Source organism: Manis pentadactyla, chromosome 19 (assembly GCF_030020395.1).
Source record: "Manis pentadactyla isolate mManPen7 chromosome 19, mManPen7.hap1, whole genome shotgun sequence".
In the NCBI taxonomy this organism is placed as follows: Eukaryota; Metazoa; Chordata; class Mammalia; order Pholidota; family Manidae; genus Manis; species Manis pentadactyla.
In genome coordinates, this window is record NC_080037.1 from 18519547 (window position 1) to 18539559 (window position 20013).

A 20013-nucleotide genomic window follows, 5' to 3' on the forward strand; every position below is an offset into this window, starting at 1 on the left:
CAGAGCACAGTTTCTCTAAAGAATGGTTTTCAAGTGCGTTGCCCATTTCTTTCTCCCCATTTACCCTTTAACTTCCTCCAAACTGACTGTCACCTCATGGCTGCATGAAAATCTCTTCCTAAATTTGCCCTTGACCTTCATGGTGACAGTCCAGTGGGCACTTCTCATCAGTGGTCACCTTCACTGACTTTTCAGAGGCATTCAGTGCAATCAAAGCCTCCATCCATTTTTAAAAAGTACCTCCCCCTAGTTTTCTCGACAAATTTCTCCCGGTTTCCCTCCCACCTCTTTGGATATTCAATTTTAGCTATTTGTTGGTTGGTCTTCCACCAAGTTCTTTAGGTGGCAGGTCCCAACTTTCTCTCCCCACCCTCGCAGGTGAGTTCATCCACTCCAAGGCCTCAATTCCCAAAGTCCTCTGCTTTGAAATCCAGGCCCCCACCAGCATCCTCAGCTCCCTTTGACTTCTCCAGCCAGCTTAGCTCTGGACACCACACAGAGCTCACATCTTTCCCCTTAAAGCCGCTCCTCCTTCAGTCCTCATGTCTCCATTTTATCTGCAGCGCTGGGCGCTGTGTCTCAGACACCCAAAGTGGGTTGCCTCATGAGTGCGTAAATGCAGCCAACTTCACACACTTATTGACATCACAATGTTGTCACCCATGCTATAGTCCAAGCAAAGTCTAATAACTCTTAATAATGTCTACTGCTTAGTTAACTCCTTTACCTTTCTGCCTATTCCCCTTACTGTCTCCCCTTCACAAACCCAACTATGAGAAACTGTGAGAAACATTTGTTTCTGAAATGAAAGTGTAGTTAAGATGAACTTTGACTTAATAATAAAAAAATGCTACTGTACACAAGGAGTGGAACAAAACTTAATCACTGCCTTTGAGGAACAGTTGCCCTTCACGATACACTCACGAGCCAGTGTTGCTGGTGCTGCCAGCATTTTGTGTGTGTGTTGGCCCAAAGGTCAGGAAAACAGTATGAGAGCTCTTCAGGTTCTAACCAATTCTCTTTTCAGTCATGAAGCTTAGCTTTTGCCAGACAGTTTTCCTTGTGATGTAAAAAACAAAGTGAACAGATTTAAGATTTCCTTCCTTTCTGTTGTTCCTTTACATTGAAGAAGTGGCTGAAAGTAGGGCAGCCCTAAGGGAGAAAGAGTAAGACAGTAAATTGCCTTAATCCACGTAATGGATTTACACCCTTGGAAAATACAATAAATGACTGGCTATCATATGGGCTTTTAAATACCCTTTATGCTACTTTGAACTCATTATACACACTAGAAGAGAGAAAAGGTGGGTCAGAGAATACAAGCCAAAAGGTACTTTGAAAATAGTACTTGTAATTTTATATAAATGTGATCACATATACTCACAATCATGTCTGGAAAAGCATTACCAACATATTCTGCCTCCTCTGCCAAAATTAGACCCTCAGTGGAAGAGCAGATGTGAGGTGGGAATGTTTAACAACTGGCCTTTTTGAGAGAGTCCTGATTTGAAGGGTTTGACAATGTCCATGGTGTAAATACTTTCACTATGGCTGATTTCAAGTTGCCAAGGTGACAGCACTCAAGAGAGCTGGGAGGAAATGGCTAGTGGTACGCTGTTGTATCTTATTTCCACCGTCCAGACACAATAGATTTAAGTAACTACAAGATCATAGACAATAATAAAAGGTAGTGAAATAATTAAGAAGTTATAAATTTTGAATATTTATTACCTTTGTATTTGAGTTTATATAATTCAATTTTTTAATAATGTCTGGGTTTAATAACCAACTCACAAAATCCCTGAATATGTAACAATCAGAATGAGCCAGCTCACCCCTGGAGTGCAGCCGTAAAGTGAATTAGGAAATCATGCTCCTTTAAGTAAATGTTTATTGATTATAACAAAGCAACATGAGCTTTGGAGTTAAGCAGGCCTGGGTTCAGGTCCTTGGTCTCCCACCAGCTGTAAACATCCAGCAAGTTATTTAACTTCTCAGAACCTTAGTTTCCTGACCTGGAAAATCAGGAACTAATTCTTACAAGATTGTTTTGATGATTAAATTAAAGGAAGTACATCAGGTGCTACAGGCATGGTAGCTGTTACCATTTTCTCAGTTTCCAGATCTGCTTTTCCTGATTATTTTGATTGTTGGATCACTATCTTTCCTCCAGAAGGCCTCCAAATCCTGCAAGGCAAATCAAGCTCCTTTGTTTCTATTTCCATCCTATTGACAAGCCTTCTCTATTTGTACTGCTATCATGTAGGGAGGAAGTGGAAATCTATTGAATTACATGACAGAGAGAACCCACAGGCAAATAAAACAGGATGTTCTGCTGTGATATTAAGCACAAAATTTGTGTTGGTAAAACAGATATTTAAAGAGGGCTTGTTAGCTCTTATTTTAATATTCACAGAAAAATTTTCTTATGGCTTTATGAAAATTTTTATTTTGAAAGATGGTCTCCTGGTTGAATCTTATGATCACAAAAGCAAGTTATTATTTATTTTGTTATACTTCCCAAGATCAGCCACATATGGATTTAATTCTTAAAGAAAAAAAAAGATATATAATTGATTTCCACCATTCACTTCTTTATTTTCTTAAAAGCAAGTTGAGTATATAGATGGATCTTAATGCTGTTACAAATGTATTGATTATTTTGGAAAAAAAAGGTCTCTTGAAATAAATCTCTTCTGACTTGACAAGATAATGTGGTATCCCTTCATTTGTTTCTACAAAAATTATCCGTATCAAAGATGAGCCTCAGTTAAGGATTGTTTTTCCTTTGTTTTAGTAAGGAGCTAAAAAATGGAAAAACAACATGCCCATAAAATGCATACAAAGTTGCTTCTATACCTGATATAATACTTAGGAGACCTGAAGTTGATTATATACTAATGTACTGTACTATTGATTGATTAGCCAGGGCAGTGAATTATTATACTCGCATTGCTATTTGCAAGGTTTTTTAACTATCTTAGAAAACAAACTAACGGTTCAAGAAAAGCTTTAAAAATAAATGGGTGCCAAAAGGACATAATTCACCATCTAAGCAGTTTGGTTTGGAGGAAAAAAAATATATTAACTTCATCTAGTCCTTGGGGCTTTGTAGCAATAAATATTGATTTGATATGAAAAATAGCAATCTACTGTAGTTAATAGTGTTAAGGCTACTTTACCCACTGAAAGAGGGAAAATGCAACAAAATATGGGCTCTGAGGTTATGTTGGTAAGCAGAACCATTGTATGTTAATAGTTTTATTTCATAAAACACCATTCTCCATTGATTTTTTTCTTCTATTGGAAAGCAGGTGCGACGTTGCTGAGAAAGCATTTCACACATATTCCCATGGTCAGTTTTTTTTTAAACATTGGGGAAAAATGAAGCATCCCTGAAATGACAGGTTTTTTTGAATTTTTTTTTTTTGCTCATGTATATGTATATATTTTAAAATGCACACACTCAAAGGTAACCATTCTTAGAACATACACTTTCTCTCAACAGTACCCCAGTTCCGAGCCCCGTTTTCGGTGGATGGCAATTTGTCCATGGTGTGTGTTAACTGGAGCAGCTCCTTCCTTCTGAACGGCCCCCTGAAGGAGTTCGTGGTCACTGATGGAGGGCAGCGCATGTACAGCGGCATGGACACTGCCCTCTACATACCAAGGACGGTGGACAAAAGTTAGTTCTGTCTCCCATTTCTCAGTGTCTAAGGTGGCTGTTTCCCAGCTTTCCAAGATGTTCAATTGAAAAGGTGACCAGCAGGTGCTCATCATTAAAAAGTCTCTGTTGAAGTGCCCACTTCTTACCCCAAGTGGAATAACTTGGGTTATTAGAGTAAATAAGATTTTCCTTCCCATTTTCTGTTTGATGCATTGAGGTTCTGATGCAGCCGGAGGGAGAGGGCTGCCTGCGTGTGATGCGCGTCCCCACCAAGAAATGAGACAGGAGGGCAGGTTGTGTTCAGAAGGAAATAGGCCCACAAGCAGGCAGTGAGTGTCCTGAAGCAGCACACTCTCAGGGACTTGAGAGATTTTCCTGATGCACCCAAACCTTCCAAGCACACCCCAGCCAGGCACGGACCTTCCCCAGCCCTTCAGACCCCTGAGTAAGGGCTTTCCTTAACCAACCTCAGTATCTATTCCTGAAATAACATCCTTTTCCTTCTAAAACTGACTTTTTTCTCCCTGTTTAATTATATGTCCTTCTTCTGTTTGTCTCATTTTTAAATTGAAATGAGAAAAAGTTTGCAATAAGGTAATAAGCACTTTCTAATGATCCATGTGGCCACCAGACCAATAGATGTGAAGCCATTTAGAGCAATCTGGATTTATGCAATGAACTAATTAGTGGGATTTTTTTTTTCCCTTGAAAATACTATTTATTTGGGCTTAAGGATGCAGGTAAACAATGAGCTCTGGCATTGCATTTATAGAATTTTTATAAATTTGTATAAATTTTTACAATTCAGCTATATATTTTCATGGTTACCTAGGTTCTTAGTCACCTGGGTAGTTTTCTGTGATGGGAAGACTGACAGTCAGGAGATCTGAGTCCTACTTCTGACCAGAATCCTACCCGTCTGTGTGACCTTACAAGAGTTGCATCCTCAGGTTCCTGGCTGTTGGAAGAAGTGATATTTAGGTCACTTGATTTCCAAGATCCCTTTTGAGCTCTCCTGCTTAGTAAGAAATTCTGGGTCACTTAGTGAAAGGGACACCTAAGGTCTTAAAGGAACAAGTTTAGACCATATTCAAAACAAGATATACTTTAGGTATTATCCTTTATTCCTCTGATAATTATTTTCCTTTGCTATATAAACTCTAAGCTCTGACATATGTGCTACTATATGCTATATATACGCTAACATATATGCTATTATTACACTATAACTCTTTTTCCTGATAATTATTAAATTAGAATTAAGTTTTGGATATTATGTAAAAACCTCACAACTTGATCTTGCAAACAATCCTGTTTGCAGACATTTTCATGCTATGATACATTGTGTTCCTAAAAGTATACCCTATTTGTAGGTGTTGAATGACCAAGCCATTTACCTTTTGTCTAGCCTTTTTTTTCCAGGTCATCTGCACTACAGATGAAGGAAGTGTTAAGACACCTCTGATCCAATACGATACCTCTACTGGATTTGGTAAACATTTAACTCATATTTAGTGTTGTTGTGCCTACTTATTTTGCTAAAGAAACATGTTTGTTGTGGCCGAGTGGTTAAGGCGATGGACTAGAAACATGTTTGTTTATATATACTTTTGCTAATATGTTAGCATAGACTGCATGGAAAGAATTGTGTTAAGTGTTGTAAGAAATTTATTCAAAGTCCTCATAGAATATGCATTAGGCAAGGAATTAAGATATACTCTTAAAATGCCAAATCATTGAATTGCAGATACAGAGAGATATGACTAGGCTTCTCTCTTAACCACAAATTCTGTCAATAAAGGGCTATATTTTGTTTACAATAAAAAAGTGATTTATACTGTTTTAATTACTGTAGCTCAAAGTCAGGGAGCATGATATCCCCACCTTTGTTCTTCTTTTTTAAGATTGCTTTGGCTATTTGGGGTCTTTTATGGTTTCATATGAATTTTGGGATTATTTGTTTTAGTTCATTGAAAAATGTCATTGGTATTTTGATAGGGATTGTATTGAATCTGTAAACTGCCTTGGGCAGCATGGCCATTTTGACAATATTAATTCTTCCTAGCCAGGAGCATGGGATAGATTTCCATTTATTTGTGTCCTCTTCAGTTTCTTTCATAGTGTTTTACAGTTTTCAGACTCTAAGTTTTTTACTTCCTTGGTTAGGTTTGTTCCAAGGTATTTTTTCCTTTTTGATGCAATAGTAAATGGAATGGTTTTCCTGATTTCTCTTTCTCCTAGTTCCTTGTTCATTTGTAGGAATGCAACAGATTTCTGTGTGTTGGTTTTGTATCCTGCAATTTTGCTGAATCCAGTTATTAGTTTCAACAGTTTCCTGGTGGAGACTTTAGGGTCTTCTACATATAGTGTTATGTCATCTGCACATTGTGATAGTTTTACTTCTTCCTCACCAATTTGGATGCCTTTTCTCTCTTTTTTTTTTGTCTGATTACCATGGACTATGGATGGCTAGGACTTCAAGTACTATGTTAAATAAAAGTGGTGAGAGTCAGCATCCTTGTCTCATTCCTCATCTTAGAGGAAAAGCTTTCATCTTTTTGCCATTGAGTATGATGTAGCTGTGGGTTTGTTGTATATGGCCTTTTATTATGTTGAAATATTTATACCCATTTTGTTGAGAGTTTTTGTCATGAATGGATGTTGAATTTTATCAAATGCTTTTTCAGCATCTGTTGAGATTATCATGTATTTTTTATCCTTCTTTTTGTTAATGTGGTGTATCACATTGATTGATTTATAAATATTGTACCATCCTTACATCCCTGGAATAAAAATCACCTGGTTGTGATGGATGATCCTTTTGAAGTTGTTTTGAATTTGGTTTGCTAGTATTTTCTTGAGGATTTTTATATCCATGTTCATCAGGGATATTGGTCTGTGGTTTTCTTCTTCTGTAGTGTCTTTGTCTTATTTTGGTATTAGAGTGATGCTGACCTTATAGAGTAAGTTTAGAAGAATTCCTTCCTTTTCTGATATTGGAATACTTTAAGAAGGATGGGTGTTAGTTCTTCTTTAAATGTTTGGTAGAATTCAGCAGTGAAGCATCTGGTTCTGGAATTTTGTTTGTTGGGAGTTTTTTGATTACCAATTCATTTTGTCACTGCTAATTGGTCTGTTCAGATTTTCTGTTTCTTCCTGGATCAGTCTTATAAGGTTGTATTTTTCTAGGAAGTTGTCTATTTCTTCTAGGTTGTCCAATTTATTGGCATATAATTTTTCATCGACTTGTCTTATAATTCTTTGTATTTCTGTGGTGTCAGTTGTAATTTCTTTTTCATTTCTGATTTTGTTTATTTGTGTCCTCTCTGTCTTTTTCTTGATAAGTCTGTCTTTGGGTTTGTCTATTTTGTTTATCTTCTCAAAGAACCAGCTCTTGGTTTCAATGATTTTTCTCTATTGTTTTCTTATTCTCTATTTTATTTATTTCTGCTCTGATCTTTATTATTTCCCTCTTTCAATTAACTTTGTGTTTTATTTGTTCTTCTTTTTCTAGTTTCTTTAGTTGTGAGTTTAGATTATTAGGGATTGTTCTTGTTTCTTGAAGCAGGCCTGTATACTTCCCTCTTAGAACTGCTTTTGGTGCATCCCACATACTTTGAACTGTTATGTTTCTGTTTTCATTTGTCTCCATGTATTGTTTGATTTTCTCTTTGATTTGTTCATTGATCCATTGAGTATTTAGAAGCATGTTGTTTAGCCTCAATGTGCTTGTGGGTTTTTTCGTTTTCTTCATGTAAATGATTGCTGGTTTCATACCATTGTGATCTGAAAAGATGCTTTATGCAATTTCAGTATTTTTTAATTTATTGAGGGTCTTTTTGTGCCCTAATATGTGGTCTATTCTGAAGACATTCCATTAGCCCTTGAGAAAAGTGTGTATCCTGCTGAGTTTGGGTCTAATGTTGTGCATATATCTGTCTAATAATTAAGTCTATCTAGCCTAATGTGTCATTCAATGCCTCTGTTTCCTTATTGATTTTCTGTCTGGATGATCTGTCTATTGATGTAAGTGGGGTTTTAAAATCCCGTAATATAATTGTGTTGCTGTCTGTTTCCCCATTTAGATCTGTTAGTATTTGTCTTATAAATTTATTACTCCTATGTTGGATGTGTAGATATTTATAATGATTATATCCTCTGTTGGACTAATCCCTTTATATTTATGGAATGTCCTTTTATGTCTCTTGTTACTTTCTTTGTTTTCAAGTCTATTTTTGTATGATAAATACTGCTACTCCTGCTTTTTTCTCCCTTTTATTTGCATGCAATATCTTTTGAAATCCCTTTACTTCAGTCTATGTATGTCTTTAGGTCTGAAATGCATTTCTTGTGGAAAGTATATAGATGAGTCTTGTTTCTTTAGCCTTCTGTCACCCCATGTCTTTTGATTGGTGCATTTAGTCCATTTACATTTAAGGTAATTATTGATAGGTATGTACTTATTGCTATTTTATAAATTATTTTCTGGTTGTTTTGTAGTTCCTTTCTTCCTCTCTTATACTCTTCTCTTGCTATTTGATGGTTTTCTTTAGTGCTATGCTTGGGTTCCTTTTTAAAACTTTTTGTGTATCTATTATAGGCTTTAAGTTTGTGGTTACCATAAGTTCCACAGATATTTTCCAAATATATAACAGTCTATATTAAGTTGATAGTTGCTCCATTTTGAACACAATCTAAAAGTACTACTTTTTTATTCTTCTTTCTCCTCCACACTTTATATATAAGATATCATAATCAACATTTTTGTGTATCCCTTGACTAATTTTGTGTATACTTGATTTTACTACTTTTGTTTTTTTAACTTTTTACTTAGGTTTATTTTCACTGAGGAAAAATATTTAGACTTAACATGAAATTATAATTTTTATGGAGCATCTTTTAAATTCTATCCACAATCTTTGAATCTAACATATGTGATACTTTACAATTTCAAAGGGTTAGAGAAGTACAAAATCTATTCCATTGGAACAGAATTGAGACTGATACCTTACTTTAAATTTCAATAAGTAGTGTGCTTTTTCTTCATCCACGTAGAGTTTTTTTTAATAAAAATGTCTAAAAATTCTGAAAGGTGAATGAATATACATATTATCAAAGATGGTTTCCATCTTTAAAAACAATAAAAATACTATTCTGTGTTTCCAGACTTTATGTCTGGATGTCATGTAAAATTTCATAGACCTAACATGATGCCTCCCACATAGTCTATCTCATTTTCTTTAAAGCACCTGTGGGATAGAGCAGACCTTATTTGTTGTTCTTTTAGTAATTCCAGTGTTTCCATATGTGAATAAATGGAGGCCTGAGAGACACCAGAACTTACCAAAAATGGTCTTCAAGATCGTTGCCAACATGAGAACCTGAACATGGTTTTCCTGTTGACTCCTGGCCCCGTACCTTTTTCTTGAGCCATGTACTCAAATGTGAGTGTGCTTAAGAACCATCTCAGTATGTTTATTATTTAGTGTCTCAGGCCCCAGGCAGAGATTCAGAATCAGGAGAACTGGGAATCTGCTCTTTAAACAAGCCTGGCTCACGGTTCTGAATAAAACCACGGTTGAATAAAACCACATAACCTAGATTCATCCACATTCTGACTCCTGCCGGGCCAGTCCGCTCAGTCAATGCGAAGGACGTGTTCCCTTGAGGCAGGCAATTCACGTGGAGGGACTTACCTGCCCCCTGTGCTGGGTTGGGTTTTCCTTTGGAGTAGAGGCCCAGCCTCTGGAGTCCCCTGCCCTGGCCATGAACCTCCCATGTAATAGGTGGAGTCCCTTAAAATGAAAAGGACTTTGAAAAGAAAGCAGGGAAGGCATAACTGATTATCCTGATTGTAACCTCTTCTCAAAAGAGGAGAAACTTCCTGTGGGCTCAGGAATACAAGGTGAGGTTTCCACTGATGAGACAAGGACCCAGGCTGGTGGGAAGTTCTTGAAAATTCTAAGACATATTGTCTAACCAAAATCCAGAGTCAGTTTTGATTCTTATGATACTGCTTTTAAAATGTTCCCGTTCCCTTGCCTGAGGCAGCCTTCAGGCGGGGAAGTCATGTGATCCTCATTTCCCTCCCACAGAAAAGGTTCTGAGAGCTTTTTCCTTTCTGAGGCTTCCCTGTGGCAAGCTGCACTACTTTCCCCCATGTCCCTCCAAGAAGGGGCCCACTGGGCCCATCAGAACAGTTTCTGGAGTTACAGGCCTGTGCTGCACACAGAGAAACCTCAGCTCTTCCAGCGTATGACCAAGGTTGGTGGGGTTTTTTTAATTGAACACCACACACTGGTTCCTAGTTAGGGGAATTCCAACCTGCTGAGCTGGGTCAGAGCTTTGATTTTACCTCTTCGTTTTTGAGGTGGGGAAGCAGAGACCCAGAGAGGCATAGTGATGTTTTGACCACAGAGCGAGCAGAAGTGGAGTTAGGCATTAGTAAAGTAGTACCTCTCCCCTCATGGATTCCCACATTTAGTCTTAGTTCCATTCCCTCCCTCCCTTCAAACTCCTCACCCCATTCTGACTTCTTCCCCTTTAATCCTTCCCCTGGGAATATGGGCGTGAAATGCTAAGCAGGTCCACCCAGTCCTGGAGGCACTGGAAAGGGGCAGTTGGTCAAAAGAGTGCACAGGCATTTGCAACTGTGTCTGTTTGTCCTTCTTTCTCCTGGTCATGCATTTGCATTAGAAGAGCAGCTGTCTGGCTTACAGTGCATCCCAGTCTAGATGGCAGCAGCCCGCCCCAATCCAGAGGCTTCTGAGCTGGGCTGGAGTTGATCTCTGAGACCCTCTCCTGTTCAGTTTGCCGGATTCCATAGCTTCATGCTGTCCTGCAGTAACCCATGCACATCTTTCTCCTGACTGCCCCTGCTCATTCCAGTTTTACCCACATCTACAAACTTGATAATCCTGGAAAGCCCTTAGCACCAGGCCTGGCACAAGGTAAATGCTCATTAAATATGAGCTACTTTTATTAGCCCCACATGCAGAGACTCACATCAACCTAAACCTCAATACCAGAACAGAAATTAAGGGTAAGTGGTCCTGTTGCTAAGGGACCGCTTTTCTTGCCATAGGAAACTTTCCCAGGACACCTGAGTGATGATTTTGCAAAGCTTTTAATATTTAACAGGAAGATCAGGGTACAAGAAATACAAAGACAGCATGTTAGCAAGCCCAGGATGTTTAGATCAAAATGAGAAATGGGATTTTATGTCTCAAAATCCAGTTTGCACAGAACTTCTCAGGAACAGGGCTGTTGCATGAAGTGAGGGGACCCTGGGTCTTCACAGCATGGACTATGTATGCAGTGGGGTCTCTGCAGCAATGCTAACAAAGGCTAGTTCCTCGCAAGAGCACATTGCCCCAGAAAGGACTTTGCTCCTAGCGCACAGCACCTTCCTTAGTGAAGCAGGCCTTCCTTAACGTTACTTGGTAACCCCCTTTAAGTGACCCCTCACTGCCTCATCCTGTCTTTCCCCAGAGGTGATCCCCAGCCTGAGGAGGGTCAGTGACGTTTCCTGAGCCACTTCTTACAATCCAGCACATGGCAGCACTTCCCCAGCAGGAACGGAAGTGCAGGCAAGCCCTTGCTTGACACAAACTACCTTAAACTCCTTTCCAATTTGCTGTCAAACAACAGGCAAGAGATCACACAATTGCCTTCCGAAATAACATTTCCCTTTTCTGTCCCTGGGTTTTGCAGGCCTGGTGCTGACAACTCCTGGAGAAAAGAGGGGATCTGGGAGCAAAAACACGGAGTTCTACTGCGAGTTATGGTTCATAGTGCTAATGGCAATTCTGGGCTTGATCTTGCTGGCCATTTTTCTGTCCCTGATGTTACAAAGAAAAATCCACAAAGAACCATATATCAGAGAGAGACCTCCCTTAGTGCCTCTCCAGAAGCGGATGTCTTCATTGAGTGTCTACCCTCCAGGGGATACCCAGATGGTATGTCTCTGAAGGCAGGCCCCATTTCCCTGTCTTTAGACTAGATACTTGCTTTTATTTAGAAGGAAATGTTTTCAGAGCCATAGTACAAGGGATTAGATGAGTTATGTTTGACTAAATGTGGGCACCAAGGGAGGCTAACTATAGAACATTCTCAACTTTGGCTACACATTAAAATCACCTGGGGCTGCACATTAGAGTGAATGTTTGTGTCCCCCCAAAATTTATCGTGTTGAATCATAACCCCAGTATGATGGTATTAGGGGGTGGGGCCTTCGGATGGGATTATGACCTTATAAAAGAGGCCCCAGGGAAGGGAAGCCAAAGGACCCCATCGATGAACCAAGAATAAGGACCCCTACCAGACACTCCACCTTGATCTTGGACTTCTCAGCCTCCAGATCTTGAAAAACAAATCTCTGTTGTTTATAAGCCACCCAGTTTATGGTATTTTTTTCTAGCAGCCTGAGTGTACTAATACATCCGGGAAGCTTTAAAAAATACCATTGCCTGGGCCTTATCTCAGAAATTCTGATTTTATTAGCTTTGAGTGAGGCCTGGGGATTGGTATGCTTTTTCTAACTCCAGAAGTGATTCTAATGTGCAACCAGGAAGGAGTATTTCTGCTCCGTAGAATAGAGTCGTATATTGAAATCACCTGGGGAAATTGATTGAGCCGTGCAACTTGGGGTCATTAGCAATAAATAGGGGCCTTAGGGAGAGCCCAAAGTGCGCGCAGGGCTCAGTTTGTCCCTCGGCCCTAACGCCCTGGGCCCCTGAGGGGGATGGCTCCTCATAGGTCAAGACCACCCACTCCCAAGATGCGAGGTCAGGCAGAGGTCTGTGGGTGAGGCTGCACACACCATGCTGCGGGCAGACCGTGGGCCCGCGGACTCACCGAGGTGGTAAAAGGCGGCTGGCGTCGGTGGCGCCCTCTGCGGTGGGGCCAGGTCTACCTGAAGGAGCGGAGGATGCGTGTCACCGATTTCAACCTGCGGGGGAGTTTTTCTCCGCGGCAGCAAGCAGTCCTCTGATACCAGCCGGATGTGAGCAACTTCAAGGCCGTTCTGGCTCTGCTTCCATGGGTCTCAAGGGTCCATCCTGCTGCTGTCTTGGGCAGCTCACACTCTCACCTCATTCAGGTCTCTGCACAGATGTTACCCCCTTCCTTATAAAATGGAAGTCCCTAGATCCTGTTAAAAAACAGAATTCAACCAAGTGAATTTTAAGATCTAGTTGGCTTTATTTAGCAATTCATGAACTGGGCAGCATCTCATCTAGCAAGTAGAGAAATGATCTGAGGAGTTATGCAGAATGGCAGATTTTTATAGATAGGAGGGTGGGGCAAGACATTATTAGCAAAAGAAAAGAAGGGGTTGTTTCAGTCAAGGTCACCTCCGTTAGGACGAAGAGCAGGGGGTCTTATTGTGCAGGTTACCCCATCTTCTTTGGGGGGAATGGAGAGGGCTCATGTGACATGTTACCTCACTGGCTAGAAAATTCCGGGTCAACTAAGACTTCATTTCTCGGGGACATTGACACTAGACATTCAGAACATTTGGTGACCTTACCCAGCACTCCGGGCCTGTGACTTTCCTTTTTAACACTGCTTTTTACACACCCACTTTTCCTTTTCCATAGTTTCTTCACCACGAACCATAGCAGATATGTTTGACTCCTTGAATAGAATGTAAACTCCCTGAGAGCAAGGATTTTTGTGGCCTATTTACTGTTGTGCTCCAACACCCAGAACAGTGCCAGGCATATAACAGGGACCCACAAATGATTGTAGAATGAGTGAATGTTGAGTGGCCAATTAAAACCACAGCCATGTGCTTCTTCTGTTCAGTGTATAGTCATCAGAGATCCTCACTGCCCACGCTGGGGCCTGTGGAGCGTGTGAGGACAGTGGGAGGGCAGTTCCTGAGCACTGCTGGGTACGTCCGTTGTGCAGGGAAGTGAGCTTACAGGAAAATGTACCCCTCCGATTAGCGATCAGATCCCCTGTCCTGTGACCCAGCCCCTACAGGCAGGCACCTCTGCCTCATGAACCTGCCTGAGGAAGAATCCGGTTTTGGTCACTTGGCTAGCTTAGTGGTGAAGGAGCGATCACATCATTCCTCTAGGGAAGGTACTGCGGAGGGTCCTATTGCTCAGGGTTTTCATGTATCCTTAAGCTTTGTTTTATCACAGTGAAGCCCTTGAACTATGAGTGTCAGCATCACATAGGGGCGGGACCTGCACCTTGAGGAAGAAACCCAAGAGCCGCCATTTCAACTGGTCCTCAGGAATTCTGATGCACAGTGAAGTTTGAGAACAGCTATGAGTAATACAGATCCTATACGCAGTGTATACAGTCCCATAATCAATAAAAACATATGGGCATATCACACGATCGCACTTACCTGAGATGTCTAAAATAGTCAAATTCATGGAAGCAAAGAATAGAATGGTGGTATAAAAACGTTGATGAGAAATTTAAAAATTTAAAAAGAGCAATAAATAAATAATAGAATGGTGTTTGCCAGGGGTTGGGGGAGGGGAAAATGGAGAGTTGCCAACTAAGCGGTATACAATTTCAGTTCTGCAGGAGAAGTTCTAGAGATCGGTGGTATTCGAAGTTGAATACTAGTGAAGATGAGTCAAACTAAAGAGAGCACATATAATTCAATTTAGCAGAGCAAAGTGAAGAGCTGTTGTTCGTGTCCATGGGCTCTAGAATTGGTTTGGATTCTGAAGAGGAGCAAGTTGGACTCATATGCTCAGTGTCCCAGACTGACTTTATTTTTGCTTGGATAAGCCTGTGAGAGCTGCAGCACATGCGTGCACACACACACACACACACACACACACACACACACACACACACACGACAATCTGACAAGCTCTGGTTGCAGTGTCGCTGTAACCCTGTCCCAAACACTCCTGTCCTCTGAACAGGTAAGATACACACTGGAAAAAAAGGATTTTAGGCTCCACTCCAGACAGAGAAAAATGAGGCAGAGATGCCAGGGAATGAGAGAACCTTTCGTATTTTGTTAACATTTTTAAGATCACACAACATGAAGTGTAGCTGTTTGAGTCAGGTTTTTACTTGTAATTTAATTACTGACTTGATGGTCCTCTCATTCCCTATAATACTGAAGAAATAATGCTGGCAGAACTCACCTTAAATATCAAGCTATTACTTTCCACTCACCACATGATTTTAGTTGCAGAACCGTGAATATATAGATGTACCTCAGCATGATTGTGTGATTATGCTACCACTGGAAAAACACAAAGAATTTGTTTTATGTTCATATTGATTGTGCCAAATGCTGATGCCTCCCCATTTGTTCTCAGTTTGACTCCGTGGCTGATGTATCTGATGTGTCAAGCAATGTTACCCTGAAAAGTTACACTATGCACTTTGAGGTACCTCTGGATGCTGCGTGCATGCATGATCTTTTGCATGGTGTGTTGACTGCACAATGAAAAGCAAGAATATTTTCATTGATTGGACCAGCTAGATCAGAAAGCCTCAGATGTTTAGAGCAGCTAGATGTTCCTACAGAACATCCTAGGACCTAATCATACAGTGCTTTTGTCTTTGTGATGTTAGTATCAGACCTGATTTATTTTGGAGGCTGGAATGCTATACCAAGGGGAACGATATGGAACGAGCAAAGGAGGAAGGAGTCCATTTCCCTACACGAATCCAAGGATTTCAAGATGTAATACAACAGCGTTCACTTAGAGGGCAACCACCAGAGAACATGGTTAACTCTGTTCAGGGAAATCGGGGGTCTCAAGAAAGAGGCTCTGTGGTGACACTCATGAAAAAATTACTTTGTCAACCCACCCTGTCACCCACCCCACCACTTTGCAGAGCAGCAAGCCCTCGTGGACAGGGAACAATAACCAGAGCACTAGTACACGAGCTCGCTAGGTGCTAAGAACACTGGGCGTCTGATACGACTGCCAGTTTGTTATCTCACCCTTGCCAAGAAACCAGGGGCCACCGCATTCCAGGCAAGCTACCTTCTGTAGAAGGATGTGGAGACAGTGTCCTCTTCATTAATGTGTGACACAATTTTCTGCCCTATTTCAAACCTGTTTTCTTTCGACATTGATCACCAACAGCAACTTCTTTTCAGGGATTAGCCGATACCAAAATCCCCCGGGCTGGGACTCCTGTGAGCATTAGGAGCAGCCGGAGCATGTCTGTGCTTCGGATCCCGAGTCGGCGCCGAATCAGCCAAGCCCAGTCCCACGGCTCTCTGCACCGCAGCGCCAGCCAACTCACGGGCATTCAAGACGAGAAAGCCTCGACTGACGACTCCCTGTGGGAAACCGTCATGGGCCATGACAGTGGATTGGTGAGTCCATTTCCTCACCCAGAGCCTTAGCTGAACAGCCAAAAAGAATATTGGTCAAGAGATGGTGGGGGGCTCCTCGTCCCTCCCTGAACGTGCCCCACAACACTCTGGCACCTGCCGGAGTATTTTGTAATGACCTGGTTACTAGTGGTACTACAGACGTTTGATGAGTAAGTTGGACACTGTCTTTAGCACGTAACAGATGCTCAAAAAATAAATTCATGAATAAAAGACAAGCTCTATTTCATTCACTTGAACAGAAGGCGACTGGGGAACACTGGAACTGGTCTAAAAGAAGGCATAATGCACAAGCACCTGTTTTATAAAAGGGGGTGGAGGGCCGCATCGCTTCTTCGTGCTGGTTTGTGGTTAGAAGAGAAAGAGTCTTTCTCACAACAGGCTAATTGGTTCCTTTCCAAGAAACTCAATCATGATAACTAAGGGTATTACTGTTTATGATCTGCATCTTTCAGAATTTCAGTCCAGTGGGTACAAATAATTGACTCTTGGAAAGTTAACCTCATCATTACCTAACATTTGTGCTTCCAATGGCCAAAATGAATAAAATCCTAGAGTTTTTACCAACCATCCAACTTCCTAGATATCTGCTGGAGAACCGTTCCTTCGCATGGCTGGATAATAAACAGCCAACTGAGAACTCAGCTCCTCTGCTCACTCCTCTGAGGCAGAATTATTCACCATTTCTTCCAACCATCTGCTTCTGCTTTGGGACTCTCACTCACGTTTCTCTCTAAGTTCTGTGTCCCTGTACTTCCATGAAGCCTTCTTCACTTCCGGCCAGTAAAGCAGGTTGCCTGGCTCCAGGTCCCAATCGCACAGTGAAAAATAAAATACACAGTCTGTCTGGCTTATTCAGGATGATGACATTGAATACATTTTAAAATCACGGGCTTGTTGATGTTGTTGACTATCAAGCTCCATGATTCCATTTCAGTTCTAAAGTTTCTAAATAACAGGAATAATTATATTAGGTTGGAATATAAGGAATTATCAACTGATCACAATTGACATGCAAAATGGCAGTTTCATATGGTTCAACAAAACACATTGAGAACTCAGATGCATGTGTCTCCTTAACAAGACACACAACTAGTAATTTTCTTGTGGAATTGAGATCTTAAAAATAGAGTCTGATTACCAAGCCCCATTCTTCACTATTATTCTATATTACCATTTTTGCTTATTTTTATAGTACTAGCGGTAGGCAGTATGCAAAGCTATTCAGTAAAAGCTTTTGAAGATGCCAGTAGTTGGTGAATCATGTTCCTTATAGCATTATAATCAACATTACTGGTCCAATTCAATACATACAAAATGCAGTAAGAGAGTAGTAAGAAATGGAGCACAACAGCTTCCATTCTGGCAGTTCTTACATTTTGAAGTAAATCTTAAATCTGTACAGCTACAGATAGGTAGGTAGGTAGATATAGATGATAGATAAGAGACAGAACTCCACTTCACAGATGAGAAAACTGAGGTTTAGAAAGATTGGTATAGCACAATGTAACACTCAAAAGACATGTTTTAGATTAGTCTACAGTTTATGTGTGCGTATCATGTGGATCTTTTCCATAAAGTAAACTTAAAGCAAGGACCTCAAGTCTCAAAGCACATCTTACAGTGTTGAGCACAGGAAATTAGCCTTTTAACAAAATACTGAGTACCTTTTACATTGAACTGATAGAACTATGGATTGACGGCACACACTACTGACAACAAACATCCTAACCAATGACAACTGGCTTATTTTTCAGTATGTGGATGAAGAGGATCTGATGAATGCCATCAAGGGTTTCAACTCTGTGACCAAGGAACACACCACATTCACCGACACCCACCTATAGAAGGATGGAAACTTGTAAGGCGTAAATCTGGGGTGAAGGCTCCACATCCCATTCCAGTATTAGTGACTGACATATCGTAGATGCTAAAAATGGCTTGTTATTCTGTACTTTTAAAAAAATGAGGATTTAAGCAAAAAGTGTTCCTAAAAGAGGTCTAAGAAATGTTATTTTTCTGGATATCTGAAACGAGGGGTACTAGCCAAATGAAAATACTTACTTTGCTCTACTTGTGTGTGGAAGATAAACAAGCATGTAATTTTCACTTGATTCTGCCTGCCAGTAACACCACTGATGAGTGATCAATGCCAATTTCAAATTGGCCCACAGTGGTTACAAGTGAAAAGAAGTTACTAGTTTAAAACAAAGGGATTTTTCTGGAAGGGTGTCACTGCTGTTTCTTTCAATTCCCTATTTCCCTGGAAGTGATATGATCCTGTAAGGAATGATCATTTCTTACAGTGATCATTTCAAAAGTCCCAATTTCAGGCCAAGCCGCATCACTTGGAGAAAAACTCCATACTGAGGGTGCAGGCTTAGCTGAAGGTTCTATTTAATCCCAATGTTGAGGGATAAAGATTCACCAAAAGTTTTGACAGAGCACCACATAAACTCATCAGTAAGTGTCTGTTCTTACATTTATGACTCTTCTGAAAATCTAATTAGCAGCTTATTTATATATTTCAGAGAGAAAATGAAATCTTCCAATAGAAACATCTCCACCTATTTTACAGTCTTGAAATTTCAATCAATATGCTTTTTATAAAACTGTCAGTTCACCTAATACCCCGTAATAGTGACATCTTCAACTTTGCACATTTCACATGGAAACTTCTCTTCTATTTGTAGTATTTAACTAGACTATGTGGAATTAAAAAAGCAAAACATTGTGCTACCAGCTTTGAAATTAACGTTTATATGTAAACACATTATACATATGCAAATATATCAGATACATATAGCCATGCAATATTGTGTACATAGCCCTTCATCTCAGAGAACTACTCCCTATTTTAGCCCTAGAATCACCAAGAGCAGATGATATTCAGCAGTACCAGTTTCCATGGGTCAAGTTTGTCATTGCTCTATTTGGATTAAAAAGTCACTGGTGGAAGTCCTACAGTCGGAAACATTTTGTCCCAAGTCATCAACATAAAATCAAAGATATTTAAGTTTGTTCTTCATGGAAAACAATATAAGAAAACCTCTCTTCCTTCTTCTTAAAGGTCTTAAACGATTCCAAGAAGTGTTTTTGAATCTTTCTCATAGTGAGTTACATTCACAGGTAGGTGGGTCTTCCCACAGCTTGAGCCAGCAAAAACTTGTAAAATAAAGGGATAATTTTACTTATTCTGTCTGTAAACGATTAATTAGTCCACTGTTCAATAAGGACTGTGGACAGTTTGGGGATACTGAGACTTGAACCAGATCTGTGGACAAGCAGCTCCTGAGATTAACCAACTTACAGACAAAGCTTGCTAGTGTCAAAAGTACAATCAGTATTAAGCAGTTCTGTCCCCTGGTTAGAACTTTCAGCAAACAAATCTGAAATAATTGTGCAGTTAGCAGTGGAGGTAGTTTTTTTCTCGCCAGAAGTTTTATGCCTCCTGAAATGGAAACTGAGGATTGACAGAGTTTATCGGTTTTAATTCCCATTTGTTAATTCTGGGTCAGTTAGTAGTTTAAAGCTGGCACAAATGAGCCTTCATCAAGGCTGAGTTTCTGATTTACGTAAGCTATTTAAGGTATATATGGAAGTTCTCTTTTCCCATCTTACACCCCTATCCTTGGTCTACTCTTCTGCACATCGGATTTGCTAGTCACAGGTGGATTTAGATTGAACTCATCCTCACTTTAGGTACCTTTATCACTTAAATCATTTTCCACTTAGCCATTATATGATCTAGCTGAATCATTTACATTTTGATCCCACAGATCAGAATGGACAGAAGCCTGTAAGGCTTTCACCAAGAACAATGCCCTGTGCAATGCTCTTAACCTTACTTGTATTGAGTTCAGAGAAGCCCAAGATTTTGTCCTGCTATTTTATGTGGTACTGTGTGTCAAGTCTCCATTAAACACTACAGACTCACCCCTAGATTCTGACTCAGTTGGTCTTGGGTGGGGCTGAGGCATCAGTACCTTTAAATAAAGCTTCCAGGTGT

The 20013-nt window shown here is 40.2% G+C and overlaps 1 protein-coding gene across 1 annotated transcript in view; it reads left to right on the forward strand.

Moving 5' to 3' along the window:
• The window catches only part of USH2A (usherin), a 722977-nt gene extending 705094 nt beyond the window's left edge, over positions 1-17883 (forward strand). The window contains exons 67-71 of the mRNA XM_036931704.2: positions 3509-3685; positions 5076-5159; positions 11381-11625; positions 15765-15986; positions 17762-17883. Of these exons, the coding sequence (XP_036787599.2) occupies positions 3509-3685; positions 5076-5159; positions 11381-11625; positions 15765-15986; positions 17762-17851 (818 nt within the window). The 3' untranslated portion in view covers positions 17852-17883. The remainder of the gene's footprint in view (positions 1-3508; positions 3686-5075; positions 5160-11380; positions 11626-15764; positions 15987-17761) is intronic.
• The last annotated feature ends 2130 nt before the right edge of the window (positions 17884-20013 follow it).